The 22,669-nt window shown below is 56.9% G+C and overlaps 1 protein-coding gene and 1 non-coding gene across 2 annotated transcripts in view; one reads left to right on the top strand and one right to left on the bottom strand.

Moving 5' to 3' along the window:
• Positions 1-19,768, bottom strand: part of Adamts7 (ADAM metallopeptidase with thrombospondin type 1 motif 7) — a 38,024-nt gene extending 18,256 nt beyond the window's left edge. Inside the window, 8 exon segments of the mRNA XM_042697776.1 lie at positions 2,103-2,246; positions 3,005-3,154; positions 4,668-4,792; positions 6,035-6,115; positions 8,072-8,262; positions 10,491-10,644; positions 13,133-13,497; positions 19,666-19,768. Of these exon segments, the coding sequence (XP_042553710.1) occupies positions 2,103-2,246; positions 3,005-3,154; positions 4,668-4,792; positions 6,035-6,115; positions 8,072-8,262; positions 10,491-10,644; positions 13,133-13,497; positions 19,666-19,768 (1,313 nt within the window).
• On the top strand, positions 15,995-16,099 carry LOC122123479. Its single transcript, XR_006150410.1, has one exon. It is a non-coding gene; the product is annotated as a small nucleolar RNA U13 (small nucleolar RNA).
• Positions 19,769-22,669: the final 2,901 nt, after the last annotated feature.

Raw genomic sequence — 22,669 nt, 5'->3', positions numbered from 1 at the left:
CTAATAATAATAATAGTAATAATAAAAATAGCAGCAGTAGTAGCCAATGGTAAATATGAGTTAGACTCTCGGCAGTCCCTCATTGAATGAAGCAGACTGATTTGTACAGGCCTAAGGGCTAAGGTCAATCATATGCCCTGAGAGTCAAGGCCTGGGCCCCAGACCAGGTTTTTTGTTTTGTTTTGCTGGTCGTGGGGCTTGAACTTAGGGTCTAGGTGCTGTTTCTAAGCTTCTTTTTGTTCATGACTAATACTCTACCACTTGAGCCACAGAACCAATTCCAGATTTTTCTGAGTAGTTTATTGGAGATAGGAGTCTCACCAACTTTCCTGCCTGGGCTGGCTTCAAACCCCGATCCTCAGATCTCAGCCTCCAGCGTAGCCAGGATTACAGGTGTGCTCACAGCCCAGCTCCCTGTCCAGGTTTTAACCAGCTGACCTAATGGCCTGCAGCCCGGCTCTTACCCCCAGGGGCACTTGAAGCCCATTGCAGAGTGGACAGAAATTCTAGAAAACCAGATCTGATGTCCTGTACCCTGCACAGAGAGCTCTGCCTGTGTGTCTGGAGCGTCTCTGTGATGACACCGAAGGGGCAAACGGGGCATAAATCCACCCTGGACAAAGCAGGAGCAAGAGGCAATGACAACACATGAGTGATGTGGACAGAACTCTGAAAGCTGGGAAGCAGATGTCAACGGAAGCTGATTCCGTAGAGCGATGGAGGCCGAGAGCCAAGGGCCTCCAGGGAGAAAAGACAAGCAGACTCTAGAAGGCTCTGAAATGGAGAACTAAGGGACCCCTTAGAAATCTGGAAACCAGGAGGCCTTGGGAATAGAGGCCAGCTGAAAGTTTTTAAGAAGTACTGATCAGAAAGCTGGGAATGTGGCTTAGTGGTAGAGTGCTTGTCTAGCCAGAAGTGGTGCTCTGGATCACATGGTAGAGTGCTAGCCGTAAGCAAAAAGAAGCTCAGGGACAGTACCCAGGCCCTGAGTTCAAGCCCCAGGACTGGCAAAAGAAAAAAAAAAGCTATTGATCAGCCTCTTGTGGTAGCTCACACCTATAATCCTGACTCCTTGCGAGGTAGAAATCAGGAGGATTGTAGTCTGAGGCCAAGCCTGGGGAAAAAGGCTGAGGCTCTTCCTAAAACATAGCTACAGTGTGAATTGGGAACATGGCTTAGTGGTAGATGCTTGCCTAGCATGCATGGAGCCCTGGGTTCGATTCCCCAAAACCATATAAACAGAAAAAGCTGAAAATGGCACTGTGGCTCAAGTGGTAGAGTGCTAGCCTTGAGCAAAAGAAGCTCAGGGACAATGCTGGGGCCCTGAGTTCAAGCCCCAGGACTGGCAAAATAAATAACTACAGTTGCTCTCTGGGGACACTTGAGTCACTCAGAGAAACCACACAGATTCTTGCTGAAGGAAAAGCCAGGAACTGATAGCCCTGATGACTCAGACCTGTCACACCAGCTACTCAGGAGGCTGAGATCTGAGGATCCTGGTTCAAAGCCAGCCGAGGCAGAAAGTCCCTGAGCCTCTTATCTCCAGTGAAGCACCAGACAACCTCAAGTGGCACTGTGGCTCAAGCGGTCGAGGGCTAGCCTTGAGCAAAAGCAACTCGGGGACAGGGCCTAGGCCCTGGGTTCGCGCCCCACCACTTACTTCTTGGTACTTTTTTCTCGGTGTCTGGGTGCAATGGGGCTGGCTAATCCCTTCTCTAGCTGCCTGGCTGACAGGCAGGTAGGGAGGTGGGGGCGGGGCCTGGAGGACGGGCCGTCTGGGGCGGAGCCAGGAGTGGGGCCGGGACGCCTGGGGCGGGGCAGGGGCGGAGCCGGGGGGTGGGGGCGGGGCCAGGAGCACTGGGGGGGCAGCCTGGTGCAGGGCAGGGAAGCCTGGGGCGGGGCCAGGGGCGGGGCCAGGGGCGGGGCCGGGAGGACTGGGGCGGGGCGGCCTGGTGCAGGGCCGGGAAGCCTGGGGCGGGCCAGGGGGCGGGGCCAGCACGCGGGGGGCTGGGCCAGGAGGACTGGGGCGGGGCCGGGAAGCCTGGGGCGGGCCAGGGGGCGGGGCCAGCACGCGGGGGCGGGGCTGGCGGGGCGGGACTTACTCCAGGAACCGAGTGATGTACTGGCGGCTGCAGCGGGACCAGGCGAGCGGCGCCGAGTCGTACAGGAGCTGTGGAGACATGATGGAAGGCCGTTTCCCACGGGGCTCGCAGTCATTGCCGCTGCCGTCATGCTGAATGCCAAAACTGTGAGGATACAGACAGACCCCAGGTGGGCGAGCGCCCGGGGGCAGCGCGTCCCCCCTCAAGGCTCCCCAGGGCTGGGTGGCCTGGAGAAAGTCACTGTCCCTCTCCGAGCCTCAGTGCCCTCAAGCAAAATGTGGGTGTGAAATGACTGTGCCTCAAGCTGGACGCCTGTCATCCTGGCTACTCGGGAGGCTGAGATCTGAGGATCTGGGTTCGAAGCCAGCCCAGAGAGGAAAGCCTAAGACTTATCTCTGATTGACAAGCAAAAAAGCCATAAGTGGAGCTGTGGTTCAAGTGGTAAAGCACCCAGGCTTTGGTAAAAAAAAGAAAAAAAAGCTCAGGGACAGCATCCAGGCCCTGAGTTCAAGAACAAGTACCAGCACAAAACAGCAACAACAAAATACATCGTACTCATAAATTGACGTTGAACTGAAAACCCCTTTGTAGGGCTGGGAATGTGGCTTAGTGGCGGGGTGCTTGCCTAGCATGCATGAAGCTGGGTTCGATTCTTCAGTACCACCAACACAGAAAAACCTGGAAGTGGCACTGTGGGGGACAGTGCCCAGGCCCTGAGTTCAAGCCTCAGGACTGGTACATAAAAAGAAAAAAGTAAAGAATGATTTCCTGTCTATCACAATGTGGTTCAACTAAAGCTGGCCCTAGCCTAGCCCAGCCCTGCCCGTCCCCAGGGATGCAGTGCCCTGTGAAAGTGGCTAGCCCGCTGGGGCCAGGGTGGCTGTGGCCACGCGGGGGTTTACCTGTGGCCGAGCTCATGAGCCACGGTGAAAGCCAGCGGCAGGCCGGTGTCCTCGCTGACGCTGCAGCTGCGCAAGGGCTGGCACATGCCCGCCACGTGGGACAGGCCCAAGGTTTCACAGGGCCGGTTCATGGCCACGCACAAATCCTTCCTGCACAGGCAGAGAAGCGGCCAGGGCTGGAGGAAGCCAGGAAAGACTGGACAGAAAGGCCACTCCGCTTCCTACTATCCTGGGCCATCCAGGGCCATCTGGGCTCGGGGCCCCAGTGCACACAACCCTTCCCACATCTGCTGGGGAACTGGGAAGCAGATGTGAACCCAACATAATAAGGGGCGCCATTTCCATGCTCCACTGGAGGCCAGCAGAGGGAGCATCACTCCGAGTCTGGGACTCTAAACAAGCTAGCTTTCTGATGCACCTGCTGGTGGATGTACAAACTACATAGGTGATGGAAGTACAGTGATTCCTGCTACTCAGGACGTGAAGAGTGGAGGATAGTGTTTCAAGGCCAGCCTGGGAGAAAAGAAAAGTCAGTGAGACTTCATCTCAACTGACAAGCTGACATGTAAGAAGGAGGATCACTGTCCAAGACTGGCAAAAATGGAAGCCACTACCTGAAAAATAAAGCAAAAAGGAGGACAGGTAGCTCAGGCCTGTCATCCTAGCTACTCAGGAGGCTGAGATCGAAAGATCAGTGATTCGAAGCCAGAGAGGAGGAAAGTCTGTGAGACTCTTATCTCGAAATAATAACAGAAAAAGATGGAACTGGAGCTGTGGCTCTAGTGGTAGAGTGCTAGCCTGAAGCAAAAGCTCAGGAACAGTGCCTAAGCCCTGAGTTCAAGCCCCAGGACTGACACACAGAAACAGAATTACTGCAAGATGAAAAGGAGGCTAAGGCTATGGCTCAAGTGGGAGAGAACCTACCTGACAAACTCAGGGTCAGAGTTCAAGTGCTGTACCACCACACACACACACACACACACACACAGAGTGCTGGTGGAAGACAGCTGTAGGCCAAAGGTCTGCAGCCCTCCGGATAATCAGGCTCCCTACAGGCAGGACTGTATCCCACCACGCATGCGCACAGGCAGCGCTGTGTTCCCACCTCCACGCATGCGCACATGCAGGGTTATACTCCCCAGACACACGTACACGCAGAGCAGTACTCCACGCATGCGCACACGTGAGGCTCTACTCCCCAGGCACGCGCACATGCAAAGCTGTACCCCCACGCATGCGCACAGGCGGGGCTGTATTTCCCCAGGCACGCGCACATGCAGAGCTGTACCCCCACGCATGCGCACAGGCGGGGCTGCACTCCCAAGGCACGCGCACATGCAGAGCTGTACCCCCACGCATGCGCACAGGCGGGGCTGTACTCCCAAGGCACGCGCACATACAGAGCTGTACCCCCATGCATGCGCACAGGCGGGGCTGTATTTCCCCAGGCATGCGCACAGGCGGGGCTGCACTCCCAAGGCACGCGCACATGCAGAGCTGTACCCCCACGCATGCGCACAGGCGGGGCTGTACTCCCAAGGCACGCGCACATACAGAGCTGTACCCCCACGCATGCGCACAGGCGGGGTTGTAGTTCCCAAGGCACGCGCACATGCAGAGCTGTACCCCCACGCATGCGCACTGCGGGGAGGGCTGGCAGTACCTGGTGAGCAGGATGGCGGTGTCGTGGTGCTGGGGATGGCTGTCTCCCTTCATGTTGATGCTCTTCTGCCACCTGCAGAAGCTCCCTAGGGTGTTGTCCGCGTGATGCGTGATCTTTAAGTCCTCCTGGGGACAGAGAGCCGTCAGGGATGCCTCAGCCCGAGAGATGGCGCCAGTGCTGAGAGCAACAGGAGTCGCAGGCCAGGGACAGGAGGGAGGCCGCCGGGCCTCCACTCACCAGCTGGGCCTCCCCTCCCGCAGACATCTCGTAGGAGAGATCTGACACCTAACCGAGGGGAGTCATGGACCCAAAATGAGCGAGTCAGGCACGGGTACACATGCTGACATCCACCTACTCAGGAGCCAAACTCCGAGGATCACAGTTCGAAGCCAGCCCAGACAGGAAAGTCCGTGAGACTCTTTATCTCCTCAATGAACCAGCAAAAAGCCGTAAGTGGAGCTTTGGCTTAAGTGGTAGAGCACTAGTCTTGAGCAAAAACACTCGGGTTGGGTGCTGGTGGCTCACACCTGTAATCCTAGCTATTCAGGAGGCTGAGATCTGAGGATCGCAGCTCCAAGCAGCTTGGGCAGGAAAATCTGCGAGACTTATCTCCAATGAATCATCAGAAATCCAGAATTGGCTCAAGTGGTAAGAGCTCCCTCCTTGAGTTGAAGAGCTCAGGGATAGCGCCCAGGCCTAGAGTTTAAGACCCACAACCGACCAAAATATAAAGCACTCAGAGACAGCGTGCAGGACCTGAGTTCAAGCCCAAGGACGGACAGAGGAAAAAGATTTTAAAAGTACCAGGTTTAGCCAGATGCCAGTGGCAAACACCTGTAATCCTACCTACTCGGGAGGCTGAGATCTGAGGATTGCGGTTCAAAGCCAGCCCGGGCAGAAATATCCGTGAGACTCTTATCTCCAATAAACCACTAGAAAACCGGAAGTGGCGCTGTGGCTCAAGCAGTAGAGCGCTTGCCTTGAGCTGAAGAGCGCTTGCCTTGAGCTGAAGAGCGCAGGAACAGCTCCCAGGCCCAGAGTTCAAGCCCTATGACTGGCAAAAAAAAAAAAAAGTACCAGGTGGCAGTGGCTCAAATCTGCCATCCTAGCTACTCAGGAGGCTGAGATCTGAGGATTAAGGTTCAAAGCCAACCTGGGCAGGAACGGCCATGAGACTAATTAATTACACCAAAAAGCTAGAAATGGTGGTAGAGCACTAGACCAGCCTTGAGGGGAAGGAAAAAAAAAAAAAAAAAAGGCTCAGGGAGAGCGCAGAGGCCGAGTGCAAGCCCCAGGACTGGTGAAGAAAAGGAAAGTAAGCGAGGACACTGGTCAGCATCGAGGGCTGCGGTCACGTGACTGCTCACCTCGTCCTCCAGCAGCACCAGACGCACGATGGTGATGTGGATGGGGTTTCCAATGCTAGGATGGTGAAACAGGCTTGCCACCTGGGAGAGAAAGCGGGGGGACAGAAGGGAGAGGGGAGAGGAGGAAGCAGGGCTCACCTGTGTACCCATGTTCACACACAGGGCTGAGCACACAGGGACACACACCAGATCCTGTGTGTCTCCAGGCCTGCACACACACACTGCTCCAGCTCCCAACCCCAGCAATGCCGCGATCCAGGGCACACAGCTCTTTGGAGCCATCTGCCAGATCTCACTACTCTACAGAGCCAGCTGGCAGTCTGGGTCTCTAAATGCTGCTTTGGGGGAGGCCAGGACCAGCCTGTAAGAAGTGGACACCTGAGTGGACCTGGGAGGGGGGCTGGGGGTGGGGTGCAGGCCGGTGGAGTTCCCATCTTAAGTGCTGGGATTACAGGCCTGCACCTCCCTCCCTCCCTTCCCAATTTACAAAGTAAGGACAGAGGCTCCAGCCTGGTCCAGACCTTTGGCCTCCTCTCCTCTCCCCATTCTCAACACAGGGCCTTTGCACACACTGTGCCCGCAGCCTGAACTAGTTTCTCTCCCCTAGTACTGAATCTAATTTTCCCCTCTATCTCTCAGCCTTTGTAGATCCTTTATTCAACACTCCCGGTAACAATTTGGTGAATGAATGAATGAATCTTGGACTATTTCCAATATATCACTTTATTTTAAAATAACCGGTAGAAAATGAGCACTGTACCCCAGACTAAGTCAGACCAAAGCAACAATGGCAGGGCTGGGCGCTGGTGGCTCACGCCTGTCATCCTAGCTGCTCAGGAGGCTGAGGTCTGAGGATCACAGTTCAAAGCCAGCCCATGCAAGAAAAGTCTGTGAGACTCTTATCTCCAATAAACCACCAGAAAACCGGAAGTGGCTCTGTGGCTCAAATGGTAGAGCACTCGCCTTGAACACAGAGAGGCTCAGGGATAGCGCCCAGCTCCCGAGTTCAAGCCCCAGGCCTGGCAAAAACAAAAAAACAACTAGCTTTGACCTTCCCCATCTACCCAATTAACAGCATCCCCGAAGCCTGAACACGGGGGCTCCCCTCACTGGAAAGACTGAGAGAAGTCATGGAGACACAAACACGAGGCCGAGGCCAGGGAAGGTGATCTAAGGGCCAAGGAGCCATGGAGGCGGCCATGGCAGGGGGAGAAGCTGCCCGGGGTGCTGGGCGGGTGAGAGCACGGGCGGTAGGGGCCAGGCAGGCAGGGGCATCAGAATGGCGGCGGCCCTGACCCTGACCTACAGCCACACAGTGATGGCCGGACCCCAGGACCCCAGAGGCCGGTGTGGGATGGTGGCCAGCGGAGGCAGGGGAGGTAGGTGGAGCCTGTGGTACCCCCTCCAGTGGTACTCTGCCCAGCACTCTGGGCAGCCGGGACAAACGCAAGGGATAGGGTCTAAAAGCCCCTTGGGCCAGCACCCTGCACAACTGCCCTTTCTTTTCTATTTGCCCATCCTGGGGCTTGAACTCAGGGCCTGAACGCTGTCCCTAGGTTTTTTTCTCGAGGCTGGAGCTCTACCACTTGAGCCATAGCTTCATTTCTAGTTTTTTGCTGGTTCGTGGGAGATAAGTCTCATGGACTTTCCTGCCTGGGCTGGCTTTGAACCACGATCATCAAATCTCAGCCTCCTGAGTAGCTGGGATTACAGTTAAGCATCTGGCTTAACTTCTGGCTTTTTGCTGGTTCATTGAAGATATAGAGTCTCACGGACTTGCCTGCCCCGGCTGGCTTTCAATCCATGATCCTCAGGTCTCAGTCTCCTGAGTAGCTTGGATTACATTGCCCACCACCCCCCCCCACTCCCCACCCCCACCCTCCACCCCCCTGCTTAAAAACTGCCCTTTCTAAGGGACCCCACCTGGTTCTCAGGAGCCTGAAGCCCTTCCTGCTTAGGGCCCAGCTTTGGGGTCCAGCTCACCAGGACACTCTCTCCTGCCCCCCATCTCCCCTGCCCCTCCCACAGCAAGCTTACCATGTTCATGATGGTCAGCACGTAGCTCTCCACCTGCGGCTGCCCATGATACTCCACCATTTTGCTATCGGCCACCACCAGCGTCTCCACCCACTTCTCCCTGCTGACCGAGCGTGGCTGCATGCGCCTGGACTGCTGGCGCCGCTGACGCTGCTCCCACAGCTCACGCTGGGTCTCCGGGTCTGAGGACCCTGTGGGCCCTAGACGGGGTGGGATAAGATGAGTGAACTCTCTTAGACCCATGGAAACAGTGCAGGGAGGAGGGAAAAGACCCGGGACTTCCCTCCTGGGTCTGCTTCAGCTCCATGCTGTGCAACCTTCACCCTGTCACTGGGATTCCCAGGGCAATCTGCCTTAGTCCGAGCTTGAGAAGTGTTAAGCCAGGCGTTGTGGCTCATGCCTGTAATCCTAGCTATTCAGAAGGCTGAGATCTGAGGATCATAATCTGAAACCAATCCCAGGTAGGAAGTCTGTGAGATTCTGTGTGTGTGTGTGTGTGTGTGTGTGTGTGTGTGTGTGTGTGTGTGTGTGTCTGTCTGTCTGTCTGTCTGTCTGTCATTGTGGGGCTGGAACTCTGGGCCTGGGTGCTGCCTCTGAGCTCTTCAACTCAAGGTACCACTTGGAGCCATAGGACCACTTCTGGTTTTCTGGTGGTTCATTGGAGATAAGTCTCACAGACTTTCCTGCCCAGCCTGGCTTTGAACCTTGATCCTCAGATCTCAGCCTCCCAAGTAGCTAGGATTATAGGCATGAGCCACCAATGCCTGGCTGATTCTTTTTTTTTTTTTTGGTCATGGGTCCTGAACTCTGGGCCTGGACACTATCCCTCAGCTCTTCAGCTCAAGGCTAGCGCTCTACCACTTGAGCCACAACACCGCTTCTGGCTTTTTCTGCTTATGTGGTGCTGAGGAATTGAACTCAGGACCTCATGCATGCGAGGCAAGCACTCTACCACTGAGCCACCTTCCCAGACCACTTGGCTGATTTTTTTTTTTTGGTCCGGTCGTGGGGCCTGAACTCTGGGCCTGGGCACTGTCCCTCAGCTCTTCAGTTCAAGGCTAGCGCTCTACCACTTGAGCCACTGCGCCACTTCTGGCTTTTTTCGTTTTGCTTATGTGCTGCTGAGGAATGGAACCCAGGACCTCATGCATGCAAGGCAAGTGCTCTACCACTGAGCCACCTTCCCAGCCCCCCACATGGCTGATTCTTAACCCCAACAAACCACCAAACAAAAGCCTCCTCTTCTGTGGAGACATTGCTCAAGTGGTAGAGCAACAGCCTTGTTTAAAAAACTAAAGGACAGCCGGGCGCTGGTGGCTCACGCCTGTAATCCTAGCTACTCAGGAGGCTGAGATCTGAGGATCGCGGTTCAAAGCCAGCCCGGGCAGGAGAGACCGTGAGACTCCTATCTCCAATAAACCACCAGAAAACCGGAAGTGGCGCTGTAGCTCAAGTGGTAGAGCGCTCGCCTTGAATGCCTGAGGCCCTGGGTTCGATTCCTCAGCACCACCTAAGCAAAAAGAAAAAAGCCAGAAGTGGTGCTGTGGCTCAAGTGGTAGAGCGCTAGCCTTGAGCTGAAGAGCTGAGGGACAGCACCCAGGCCCAGAGTTCAGGCACCACGACCAGACCCAAAAAAATAATAATAATAAAATAAAAAGCTAAAGGACAACACCCAAAGCCCTAAGTTCAGGCTCCAGCATCCGTACCAGCAAAGCAAGAAACGGAGTCCCTGACTCAGTTTCCCCCTCCTTTATCCAGGTGTCAGCGTCTCCCAGCACAGGCAGACTCCACAGTCAGACGCCAGTCTGAGGAGACTGCCCAAAACTCGCCCAGGCAACTAGGGAAACTGAGGTCAAGGGGTTTGCCTTCATGGATGTTTCTGGCAGTCTTGGGCTGTGGGCAGCTTCAGGCTAGAGCATCAGCCACTCCAATGACAGAGGCTAGTTACTCCAGGGTGAAAGTGAGGCGGACAGGAAAGGGGGTGCTCATCTGTGAGGAGGGAGCTGGGGACGGGGGAGGAACAAAGAGCCCCAAAGCCAGGAAGAGAGATTAGAGAGAACAAAGAGAGTTAGTCCAGGCTGATCGGTTGGAGCAGACCTGAAAGGCCAAAGCTGTACGCTCACAGGACACCTAAAGATTTGGGCTACTGGCTCATGACCGTAATCCCAGCTACTCAGGAGGCTGAGATCTGAGGATCATGGTTTGAAGTCAATCGAGGGCAGAAAAGCCTGAGAGACTCTTTTATCTCCAATTAACTGACAACAAGCTGGGAAATAGCGCTGTGGCTCAAGGTGCTAGAGCACAAGCCTAGAGCAAAAGCACTCAGGGACAGCGCCCAGGCCCTGAATTCAAGCCCCACAACTGACACACACACACACACACACAAAAGGGCCCTCTGTGTCTCCAAAGAGGAACATACCTTGTACCCCACAGGTACCTGGAGCCCCAGAGCCTTGACGCTCAGGAGTCTGGCGCTTGTATATCAGGTGGGGCTGCGCATGGCCAGGCCGGGCTGGGGCTCCCTCCAGCGGCTCTATGAAGTAGTCCTCGTTGGAGAGCTGGAATACACCTTTCTAGGGAGAAAAATATCAGGGTCACAGAAGTGGGGGTGCATGCACTGGCAGCCCCTCCCACCTTCCCCAACTAAGTCATACTTCACTCATTCCCACACTGATTGTGTGTGTGTGTGTGTACAGAGTACCGGGACTTGAACCCAGGGCCTCACATTGTCACTTGGCCTGATCACTCAAGGCAGATGCTCTACCACTTGAGCAACACACAACTCCACTTGTGGCTTATTTTTCTGTGTATGTGTGGTTAAGTGAAAATAAGATTCTCACACTTTCCTGCCTAGGCTGGCTTCAAACAGTGATCCTCAGATTTCAGCCTTCTGAGCAGCTGGGATGACAGGCATGAACACTTCCTCTGTACCTCTGCCTGGAATGTTCTAGCCTGCCATTTTCCTCCCCAGCCAGAACTTTCAAAATGAGGCTCAGGAACCCCTCCCAGAGGAGGCTGCTCCCCACATCCACCCAGAATGGGGAAATCTATGAATAAACTGACAAGATGGTGGCCTCTGTGTACAGCTGTCATCTCGAGCTGGGGCAGGGCTGCTCGGGCCTCCAGGCTGCTCTGCACCCCTTGGCATTCCCTCTACCTCCAGCCAGTGTGTCCCCTCCACCCCGCCAGAGCCCCAGCTCAGCCCTGTCTTTCCCGCAGGCGATGAATCACTCCAGAAGCATCTCTGCCCACACCCAAGCCACCAAGATGCTCACGGCCAACAGCATGGTGTACCCGGGGCTCAGGGCACAGCACTGTGTAAGTTAGCGAGCTGTCCTCACCCGTGTCTGGCCACACTCGGACTTGCAGCCTGCTGCTACCCCTTGATTTGTCTGTCCTGTCTTCCTTCCTTCCTTTCCTTTTCTGTGCCAGTACTGGACCTTGAATTTGGGGCTTGGATACTGTCTCTCGGTAGCTTTTTTCCCCTCAAGACTAGTGGTCTGCCACTTGAGCCACAGCTCCATTTGCTGCTTCTTGAAAGTTCATTGGAGACGAGTCTCACAGGCTTTAGGCTTTCCTGCCTACTCTGGCTTTGAATGGACATCTTCCTATCTCAGCCTCCTGAGTTAGCATTACAGGTACCTAACCTAACCTGAATAGTGTGTTTCTGTGTGTCTGTGTGTCTGTGTGTGTGTGTGTGTGTGTGTGTGTGTGTGTGTGCACGCGCGCGCGCGCGCTTGAACTCAGGACCTAGGTGCTGTCTCTGAGCATTTTCACTCAAGGCTGGCTCTCTACCCCTTGGATCACAGCTCCACCTCTAGCTTTTTTGCTGGTGAATTGGAGGTGAGAGTCTCTTGGATTTATCTGCCTGGGCTGGCTTCAAACCATGATCCTCAGCTCAGCCTCCTGAGCAGCTGGGATGCCAGTGGTGAGCTGGATTCTGCTGCTACCCAGGACTGACCGCCCGGCTGGAGGAGGAAGGGCAGGCCCCCGCACCCCCCCCCACCTCGGCCCCCACAGCCCCCCGGGGGCCCTCCACGCCCCGCCCTCCCCCCGCACCCCCTACCGCCCCCACAGTCCCCCGGGGGCCCTCCACGCCCCGCCCTCCCCCCGCACCCCCTACCTCCCCCACAGCCCCCCGGCCCTCCACGCCCCGCCCTCCCCCCGCACCCCCCCACAGTCCCCCGGGGCCCTCCACGCCCCGCCCTCCCCCCCGCACCCCCCCACAGTCCCCCGGGGCCCTCCACGCCCCGCCCTCCCCCCGCACCCCCCACAGTCCCCCGGGCCCTCCACGCCCCGCCCTCCCCCCGCACCCCCCCCACAGCCCCCCGGGGCCCTCCACGCCCCGCCCTCCCCCCGCACCCCCCCCACAGTCCCCCGGGGCCCTCCACGCCCCGCCTTCCCCCGGCACCCCCCACAGTCCCCCCGGGCCCTCCACGCCCCGCCCTCCCCCCCGCACCCCCCCACAGCCCCCCGGGGCCCTCCACGCCCCGCCCTCCCCCCCGCACCCCCCACAGCCCCCCCCCGGGCCCTCCACGCCCCGCCCTCCCCCCCGCACCCCCCCACAGCCCCCCGGGGCCCTCCACGCCCCGCCCTCCCCCCCGCACCCCCCACCCCCCCACAGCCCCCCGGGGCCCTCCACGCCCCGCCCTCCCCCCCGCACCCCCCACAGCCCCCCGGGCCCTCCACGCCCCGCCCTCCCCCCCGCACCCCCCCACAGCCCCCCACAGCCCCCCGGGCCCTCCACGCCCCGCCCTCCCCCCCGCACCCCCCTACCCCCCCACAGCCCCCCGGGCCCTCCACGCCCCGCCCTCCCCCCGCACCCCCCATCCCCCCACAGCCCCCCCGGGCCCTCCACGCCCCGCCCTCCCCCCGCACCCCCCATCCCCCCACAGCCCCCCCCGCCCTCCACGCCCCGCCCTCCCCCCGCACCCCCCATCCCCCCACAGCCCCCCCGGGCCCTCCACGCCCCGCCCTCCCCCCCGCACTCCCCACCCCCCCACAGCCCCCCGGGCCCTCCACGCCCCGCCCTCCCCCTTGCACACTTGCACACTTACTCACCAGGCCGTGGCAGGCGCTGATGGCGGCGCGGCCGAGCGCGGGCCCGCGCACGGCGCCCAGCAGGTGGCAGGCGGGCGCGCGGGCGTGGATGCGGGCCCCGCGCAGGCCCCCGCCGCCCCGCGTCTCGCTCACGAAGCCGGGCGCCAGCAGGTGCGGGTTCGGGGCCAGGCGGAAGCGCAGCCGCCGCCCGCGGAAGCGCAGCGCGTAGAAGGCCGGGGCCGCGCGTCCCGGCCCGGCCTGCCCGGCCTCCGCGGGCCCCGGCCCGGCCGCCCGCCGGCGCAGCGCCCGCGGCCGCAGCTCGAAGGACAGGAAGGCGCCGTCCGCGTCCACGCGCGCCGGGTACACCACGGCCCCGGGGCCGGCGCCTGCGGGACGGGAGCGCCGTGAGAGGGGCCGGCCACCCCAGCCACTCGGGAGGCTGAGAGCTGAGGATCGCGGTTCAAAGCCAGCCCGGGCGGGAGAGACCCTGAGACGCTGATCTCCAACGAACCACCGGGAAACCGGAGGTGGCGCCGTGGCTCAGGCGGCAGAGCGCCCGCCTGGAGCTGAAGCGCTGAGGGTCGGCACTCAGCACGGACGCTCTCCCTTAGCTTTTTTTCTGTGTCAAGGCTGGACCTCTACCACTGGAGTCACAGCTCCACCCGGGCCTTTCCTGGCCTTTAACTGGAAGAGTCTCGCAGACCTTCCTGTCTTGGCTGGCTTTGAACTGCCATCCTCAGATCTCAGCCTCCTGAGTACTGCTGTTAGGATTAAGGGCGTGAGCCACCAGTCCCTGGCTGGCAGTAGGTTCTACCCAGGTCTCCCTGCTGGCACTGCCCACCAGCAACTGCTCAGAACCAACCACATCCTGCTGGGCACCGCACCCACCGGTCACCTCTGCTACTCAGGAGGCTGAGATCTGAGGATCACAGTTCAAAGCCAGCCTGGGCAGGAAAGCCCACGAGACTCATCTCCAATGAACCACCAGAAAAGCCGGAAGTGGAGCTATGGCTCAAATGGTAGAAGGCTAGCCTTGAATGAAAACACTCACAGATAGCACCCAGGTCCTGAGTTCAAGCCCCAGGACCAGCGCAGACATGTGCATGGACACGCACACACACACACACACACACACACACACAGCCTTTGTTACTATGATGATTGTGTGGCTGGTGGTTATGGAATGTGCTCTTGGCGTCGGGGAGTGTCTCTCCAGGCTTCCTGAGGTAGAGGGAGGAGAGGAGACCACCCAGGCAAGGCGGCCTGGCTCCTCACACAACTGCAACCACGCAGATCTGGCTTCTACCCTCTGCATGCAAGGGCCTACTTACTTGAAGAAAGTTCCAGGGCTGGGGAAAAGGAAAAAAATAAAAACGAAAAAAAAAAAAACCACCTTCAGATCTCTGCTCCTACCCTTAGCAACTAGAAAAGCTTTCTCCCCTGGCATTATCTTCTGACCATTGCCCAGGAAGGCAGGAATGTTTAGTGTTGTTTTTGTTTTGGTGTGTGTGTGTGTGTGTGTGTATTTTTGTTTGAAGTTTTTTGATATGTATCCATTTTCAGAATAATGTTTATATTGTAAGTGTATAAAATAAAATGCACAGGGGTTCCCACGATTGTACTGAAATATGCTTATCAAAATAAGGGGGCATGGCTCAAGCGAGGGAGCACCTGCCTGGTAGACATGAAATCCTGAGTTCAAACCTCCACTAGCACTAAAAAAAAAAAAGTATAAAATTTAAGTTCAAGTTCCACTACTGTTTCCCAAATATTTATTTATTTTGCCAGTCCTGGGCTTGAACTCAGGGCCTGGGCACTGTCCCTGAGCTTCTTTTGCTCAAGACTAGCACTCTACCACTTGAGCCACAGCACCACTTCTGGCTTTTTCTGTGTATGAGATACTGAGGACTCAAACCCAGGGCTTCATGCATGCAAAGCAAGCACTCTAACTACGCCACCTCCTCAGCCCCCAAATAATTTTTGAAGTGGAATGTGCAACTTTTATGTGGTCCTTTATTAATTTATTTAACAAGATCTAAGCCAGGTGCCAATGGCTCACATCAGTCATCCTAGCCATTCAGTAAGGCTGAGAGATCTGAGGATCAAGGTTCGAAGCCAGCCCACACAGAAAAGTCTGTGAGATTCTTATCTCCAATTAGCCACCAAGAAGCCAGAAGTGGAGCTGGATCTGTGGCTGAAGTGGTAGAGCACCAGCCTTGATGGAAACATCTAAGGGATTGCGCCCAGGTCCTGAGTTCAAGCTCCATTGTACACAAGTGCACATGTGCACAAATCTAATGGCAGATGTAACAATGATGATCATCTGTGATTGGTGATGAGCATAATAAATCTCCTACCAGACACCAACTACAAACAAAATGATACCAGAAAACTACTTGTTTGTTTAAAATACAGGCAATAAAAACCATAGGTGCTGATAATAGTGCTAGAATTTTAGTGATAATCATAGTTGAAGTGAATGCCAAATTTCATTTAAGAGGTTAAACAATCTACAGATGTAAATATTTTCCCATCCAAGTTTATGTTGTACTTTTTTTTTTTGCAAGACCAGAGTTTGAACTCAGGGCCCTGTGCTTGCTCATCTGGTGCTCCACAACTTAATCCATGCAAGTTTATGGATTCCCCAGCACTCATGATCCCTTTGGCCAAGTTAGGACACTTGTAGTACGGTCTACCAGACTGCTTTCTTGGTAAGAAAACAAAGGAGGCCTCAGAGAGGTCCAGAGAACGCTATAAAGTCACACAGCTAGAGGAGCAGAACCGATTCCCAAAGCCACACAAAAAAGCTAAGGACAGTGCCAAAGCCACAGCTTCACTTCTGGCTTTTTTTGGTGATTCAGTGCAGATAAAAGTCTCACAGAGATCCTTTTCCGGTTCATAAGCGTGATGATTGGGTTCTCACGCGCTTGCGTGACATGTGCCTCCTTCTAAACCTTGTTACGACATGGGCACATTACCCGTCTGACGTGGAAAAAAAAAAAAAGTCTTACAGACTTTCCTGCCTAGGCTGGCTTTGAACTGCAATCCTCAGATCTCAGCCTTCTAAACAAGATCACAGGCATAAGCCACCAGCACTTCAATTTAAAATACTTTTAAAGGTGGGTTGGGCACCGTAAGTCTACAACAAAATTAAAAACCCACAAAACAAAACACCTCCCTACATGCTGATGGCCAACTTCTGGTAATCCTAGCAACTCAGGAGGCGGATATCCAAAAAACATCACAGTTGGAGGCCAGCCTGGACAGAAAAATCCCTCTCCAAAATAACACAATAAAAAGCAGTGCTGGAGGCGTGGCTCAAGTAAAACACTAGTACCTTCAAAAGGAAAATGAAAAAAAAAATGGTAGAGTTCCAGTAGAGACCTCGGTGACTGAACTAGCACCACCTAGTGTTGGCAACACATAATTGCAGGCTCTAGTCCATTGAGTACTCTGGGAGCAGAGCGCAGAGCTACAACTCTGCCAAGACCAGAGCAGGTGCTCTACATACCTGCACCCCTCTCCCAGGGCTGCTGGCGGCTCGTGCTGAGTATGCCCTGCCAAGTCATGATTACCACACTCAGAGTTAAATCCTTTGCATATCACCCCTGGGTGACTGGGCTGTCATGTGGAAGTTTCTATGACAGAAATAAACACCCAACATCACGTTGACCCTAGTCTCTCTCTCAAGAGCCTGAGCTCCCATCCAGCACTTCCGAGGACCTCCAGCCCTGCAGAGGTGGAGAATCCAGACTCAGCAGACACGATGTGGAAAGTGAACCGTGCAACCTGTGGCTAGGCAAGGACAGGAGCGGGAGATGGGGGAAAGCGATGGGAAGGCAACGTTCTCTCTCTATATATATACGATGGGAAGGCAATGTTCTCTCTTCTCTCTCTCTAAGGCATGCAAGGCAAGTGCTCTACCACTGAGCCACCTTCCCAGCCCTATCTGACTTTTTGTTTTTGTTGTTGGTCATGGGGCTTGAACTCTGGGCTTGGGCCTGGGCGCTGTCCCTGTGCTCTTCAGCTCAAGGCGAGCGCTCTACCGCTTGAGCCACAGCGCCACTTCCGGTTTTCTAGTGGTTTATTGTAGATAAGAGTCTCATGGACTTTCCTGCCCCAGCTGGCTTTGAACCATGATCCTCAGATCTCAGCCTCCTGAGTAGCTAGGATTACGGGAGTGAGCCACCAGCGCCTGGCTCATTATCTGACTTATGGATCGATGACCCCTCTGTACAACTTAATCACAATAAACTTGTATTTTAAGATGAAGAGAGCACGATAGGTGAGTGACATAGGCCTTCCTCTGTAAACGGCTATCACAACAGTGTATGCACACTGGTGCCCAGGCAGACTCTGGACTATGATGGTCAGAATACATTTTCCCTTCTCCTTTCATTTCAAAGAAAGTAAGCATTCAACTGGGCACTGGTGGCTCACACCTATCATCCTAACTACTCAAAAGCCTGAGATCTGAGGATCAAAATTTGCAGCTAGAGAAGGAGGGAAGGAGGGATGGAGAGGAGAGGAGAGGAGAAAAGAGGGGAGGGGAAGGGAAGGGAGGGGAGGAGAAAAGGGAAGGCCTGGGCACCCGTGGCTCTTGCCTGCCATCCTAGCTACTCAGGAGGCTGAGATCTGAGAGTCATGGTTCAAAGCCAGCCCAAGCAGGAAAGTCCATGAGACTCTTATCTCCAATGAACCACGAGAAAACTGGAAGTGGCACCGTGGCTCAAGTGGTAGAGCACTAGCCTTGAGCTGAAGAGGTGAGGGACAGCACCCAGGCCCAGAGTTCAAGCCCCATGACCGAACAAAAAAAAGACTCCAAAGATGGACGCTGGACAGTCTTCTTCCCCTGTAGGGATTAGCTCCTGCCTGCCTGTCTGGTCCAACTTTCAGGATTCATTAAAGAGAGACTCCCTTAACACTATGAGAAATTAATCCATGATAGTCCCTATTACAAGCAACCCAGGTGCCTTATCTCATTTAAAAGCCTATGGTGACAAACACTTCTCCAGCACTGGATGTTTGTGGTTTTTTTGGGTCCTGGGGCTTAAACTCAGCGCCTGGGCATATGATGGATGACAAACTCTTCTCCAGCAATGGATTTTTGGGGTTTTGAGGGTTTTTTTTGGTCCTGGGACTTGAACTCAGGGTCTGGGAGCTGTCCCTCACTCTTCAGCTCAAGGCTAGTACTAAGCTGGACCACCTGAGTCACTTCCCGTTTCCTGGTGGTTCATTAGAGGTAAGAGTCTCACAGCCTTTCCTGCCCAGGCTGGCTTTGAACCGCGATCCTCAGACCTCAGCCTTCTGAGGAGCTAGGATGACAGGCGTGAGCCGCGTCTCCTGGCCCAGCACTGCCTCTTTCCACAGCTGCCAGAGGGCCTGCAAGGGCGGCTGCTGCTCCCTGGGAGGGGGGGACCCACTTTCCAGCGCCCTCCTCCCCACCCCCCCCCCCCCGCGGGCAGCGCTGGGCGCAGACGCTGCGGGTCCCTGGCGCCCTCGGCCCCGCGCCCGGCCTCCCCATCCCTGCCTCGCCAGGGCTGTGCAGGAGGTGCTGGACAGATGAGACCGGCTCTAGCAGATGCTCACTAAAACGCCGCGGGACCAAAAGCCTCCTCCCCTCCGAGGCCCCCCTCCGTGCTCCCCCAACCCAGCCCGGGCCCCGCGCCCCCTGCACGGGAGGGCGTGTTCCAGCCCCAGAAGCGAGCTGTCCCCTCCCGGGAGCCCCGGCCCCTCTCCTTCACAGACCATCCATCCTCCTGCCTCAGTTTCCCTCGGCAGGCCCGCGATCCCCCACGGGCAGGTGTGCCCCTTGCCACCCCCCTGGACCCTGGGAGGAGGGGGACCTGGGGGACCCTACACCCCCAAAACCCCCACCCCCAGGCCCAGCGCTCCGGGCGCGCCGGGAGCGCAGCTTCCCCGCAGGTCGTCCTCGAACCAGGGCCTGGATGGGAGCCAGAGATTCGCGGGAGACCGGCGGGGCGGGGCGGCGGGGCGAACCGGGGGAGGGGGGAGGAAGAAGCGCCGGCCGGCGGCGCGGCCCGGGGGGAGGGGGAGGCAGGAAGTGCCGGGGCTGCGGGGGAGCCCCGGGCGCCCCGAGGCCGAGCCGAGGCGGGGACGGCGGTCCGGGGACCCCCCCCCTCGCCCCACGGGCACCCCCGGCCCCAAGGCGCCTTCCCGCCCAGGGCGCCCCCCATGGCGCCCCCCTTCTGCCCACGCCGCCCCAGGCTGGGATGGAATCGGACCTTGCGCGCGCGGCGCAGTTGACCTCGGGGTTCGCGCTCTGCTGCACCCCGGGTGGGGAAGCTGGACCCCGAGGGGGAAGCCGGACCCCCCGATGGAGAGGCTGGACCCCGAGGGGGAAGCCGGACCCCCGAAGGTGATCGGGGCTGGTTCCAGGCCAAAGAATCAGGGGTCTGTGCCTCGATTGCTGTCGGGGGGGGGGAGCACCCCGGAGCACAGCGGCGCTCCGCTGCCCGCCCGCCCGCCCTCACCCGGGCCCGGGCGGGGGTCCCGCGGGCCGGGCGCGGGGAGGGCGCGGGGCCGGCACCCACCTGGTGCGAGTCCGGGGGCGCCGGGCGTCAGCGCGCAGAGGAGCAGGAGGAGGAGGCGCAGCCGCGGCCGCGCGGGGCTCCGGGGACCTGGCCGGCCGTGCATGGCCCGGCGGGCGGCCGCCCCCACCCCCGCCACCCCCTGGTCTCGATCCCCGTCCGCGCCGTCCGGTCCCAGCCTGGTCCCGGGTCCCACTCAGAGCATGGCCCAGCCGCGTGCAAACTCTTGGGGTCCCGGCCGCGGTGCAGGGCAGCGGCGCTAAGTCCTCGGGCAACAAAAGGCTGCAAGGCCCGCCCCCCTCGGCCGGCGGAGGCGAAGAAAAGACAAGAAGTCGAGAAGGAGAGAAAGAACTGGAGGGAGGGAGAGCGAGGGGCCGGGAGGGACGCCCCGCCCGCCGGCGCCTGGCCCCGCCCCGCCGCCAGACTCCGCCCACCGGAGCGTGGCCACGCCCCACCACCGGCTATGCCCCGCGGAAACATGGCCACGCCCACACTCCGGCCACGCCCCACTGGTTGGTGCCTGGTCACGCCTCCACCATAGGACCACGCCCCCTGTGTGCTCCCGCCCCTCCTGGTGGGTGGTGCCGGGAACCCGGCGGGTCTGGCTCCGGAGCAGCCGCCCGCAAGGCCGAGCGCGCCCCCTGGCGACGGAGCGGGGTGGGACCCTATCCCCGGCTCCGCGCGGGAGGAGGCGTCCTTGAAGCATCCTAGGCCCAGGCGCGGGACGCAGGGCGGGGGTGGGGTGGGGGTCCCGAGTGGGATCAGGGGTCGTGCAGGGACAGCAGGATCCCCGAGGTCAAGGAGGGAGTGTCTGGATTCCTCCCTCCTTCCCGCGGGTCCCCTCCAGCCCCAGCCTCACCCCCGGGCCTGGGCCCTGGCGCGCACCTGCGGCTGCAGATGCCCCCTTAGCCGCCAGGAGCAGCGCACTCCGCCCCGTGGCCTGCAGGACAGGTGGGGACCCCCACCCTCCAGTCTTGGGTCACCCCTACACACACACACACACACACACACACCGCCTCGGAGACCCACGTATTTCAATCTCACACGTACTGAAGTCCTTCACTTCTGGCTCCCTTTTCAGCAGAGCTCTGGGGCACCCGTGTGTGGATGTGTGTGTGTGTGTCACACGCGCACACACACTTACACACACGGCCCCCCTCTTCGATGATGTCATCCCCAGGGACCTTCCATCCTACCCCACCTGCTCCATCAGGCCTCAAAGCCTCAGCAGAAACCACATGGCCCTTCACAACTGTCCTCCTTTTTTCTGTGTGTATATAGTGGTACTGGGACTTGAACTCAGAGCCTAGAGGCTGTCCCATAGCTTTTTCATTCAGGCTCTACCACTTGAACAACAACTCCACTTCCGGCTTTTTGCTGGATCATCTCACAGACTTCCCCTCCAGCCAGGGCTGGCTTTAAACTGAGCTCCTCAGATCTGGGCCTCCTGAGTAGCTGGGATTACAGGTGTGAGCCACCGGCGACCCGTCTGAGAACCCCTTCTCCCTATTTCCATCCTTTTCCCAGGATGCTGGGCTGTCTGTGCTGTGTCTGCTTGCCACTGCTTCGCCTTCCTTTTCCATTTGCTTGGGAGTCTCACTGGACACCATAGGAAGGAGTCAGTGGAGAGGCTTAGTCATATCCTCAGGACACAAAACAAGCCAGGCCAACTCCAAATGTTGGAGGGGGGGGCCTAAGGGCACATTTTGAACAAATCAAGGGATTTCATATTTTAATGTATCACTATTTAGAATATCGTGTATCTGATTAGTGATTTTTTTCCTTCAATCCTTAAAAAAAGAGATTTCTTTTCTCAAAAGTGATTGAACTTCTATATAAGCCAGTATCTCAGTAAGCATAAGCAAGCTGGGCACGGGTAGTCATGCCTGTCATCCTAGCTACTCCGAAGGTGGAGATCTGCAGATCATGGTTCAAAACCAAACCCAGCAGGAAAGTCCATGAGACCCTTGTCTCCAATAAACGACCAAAAAACTGGAGTGAAGCTATGGATCAAGGGTAGAGTGCTAACTTTAAGCAAAAAGAGGCTCAAGGGACAGTGCCTAGTTCCTGAGTTCAATCCCCAGGACCAACACACACACACACACACAGTATAACTAAAACTATTAGAAATTAATCAACATTTTAAAAGAAGTTGGTCATGATGGTGACATTTGTAATTTCAGAATTTGAGAGGCAGAGATAGGAAGATCACAAATTCAAGGCCAGCCTAGCTGAGAGGGAAAGAAAAAGAAAAAGAAAGAAAGAAAGAAAAAAAGAGGGAAGGAAAGAAAGAAAGAAAGGAAGGAAGGAAGGAAGGAAGGAAGGAAGGGGAAAGAAAGGAAGGAAACCATATTCATTGTTTCTTTTATTTGTTTATATATTGGTAGATTGTTAAAAAGCAGGAAATCTGGGGGCTAACAATTGTTAGAAAACTGAGTCATGAGTGTTAGGAAAGATCAAGCAGAAGGAGAAAGAAGGCAGAGACCTCCACAGCCCAGAGCAGGCTTTAATCATGGCTGCAAAGGGACTCAACAGGAGAGACAATGAGAGTTGGAGAGACCAGGAAGAAGCAGAGAAATGGAAGGGGGTTAGGTTGGTTTTGTTTTGTTTGTTTAGTTTCCAGTCCTGGGGCTTGAACTCAGGGCCTGGGCACTGTCCATGAGCTTCTTTTTTTTTTTTTTTTTTTTTTTTTTGGGGGGGGGAGTCCGGTTGTGGGGCCTAAACTCTGGGCCTGGGTGCTGTCCCTCAGCTCTTCAGCTCAAGGCTAGCGCTCTACCACTTGAGCCACAGCACCACTTCCGGCTTTTTTCTTTTTGCTTATGTGGTGCTGAGGAATCGAACCTAGAGCCTCAGGCATGCAAGGCAAGCGCTCTACCACTGAGCCACCTTCCCAGCCCCTGTCCATGAGCTTCTTTTGCTCAAGGCTAATGCTCCACTACTTGAGCTACAGAGCCACTTCCAGCTTTTTCTGTGTATGTGGTACTGAGGAATGGAACCCAGGGCTTCA

The sequence above is a fragment of the Dipodomys spectabilis genome, unplaced genomic scaffold (genome assembly GCF_019054845.1).
Source record: "Dipodomys spectabilis isolate Male_0828 unplaced genomic scaffold, ASM1905484v1 ptg000228l, whole genome shotgun sequence".
NCBI classification, from domain to species: domain Eukaryota; kingdom Metazoa; phylum Chordata; class Mammalia; order Rodentia; family Heteromyidae; genus Dipodomys; species Dipodomys spectabilis.
The sequence above is the reverse complement of the archived record's forward strand: the minus strand, read 5'-3'. Positions and strand labels throughout refer to the sequence as shown.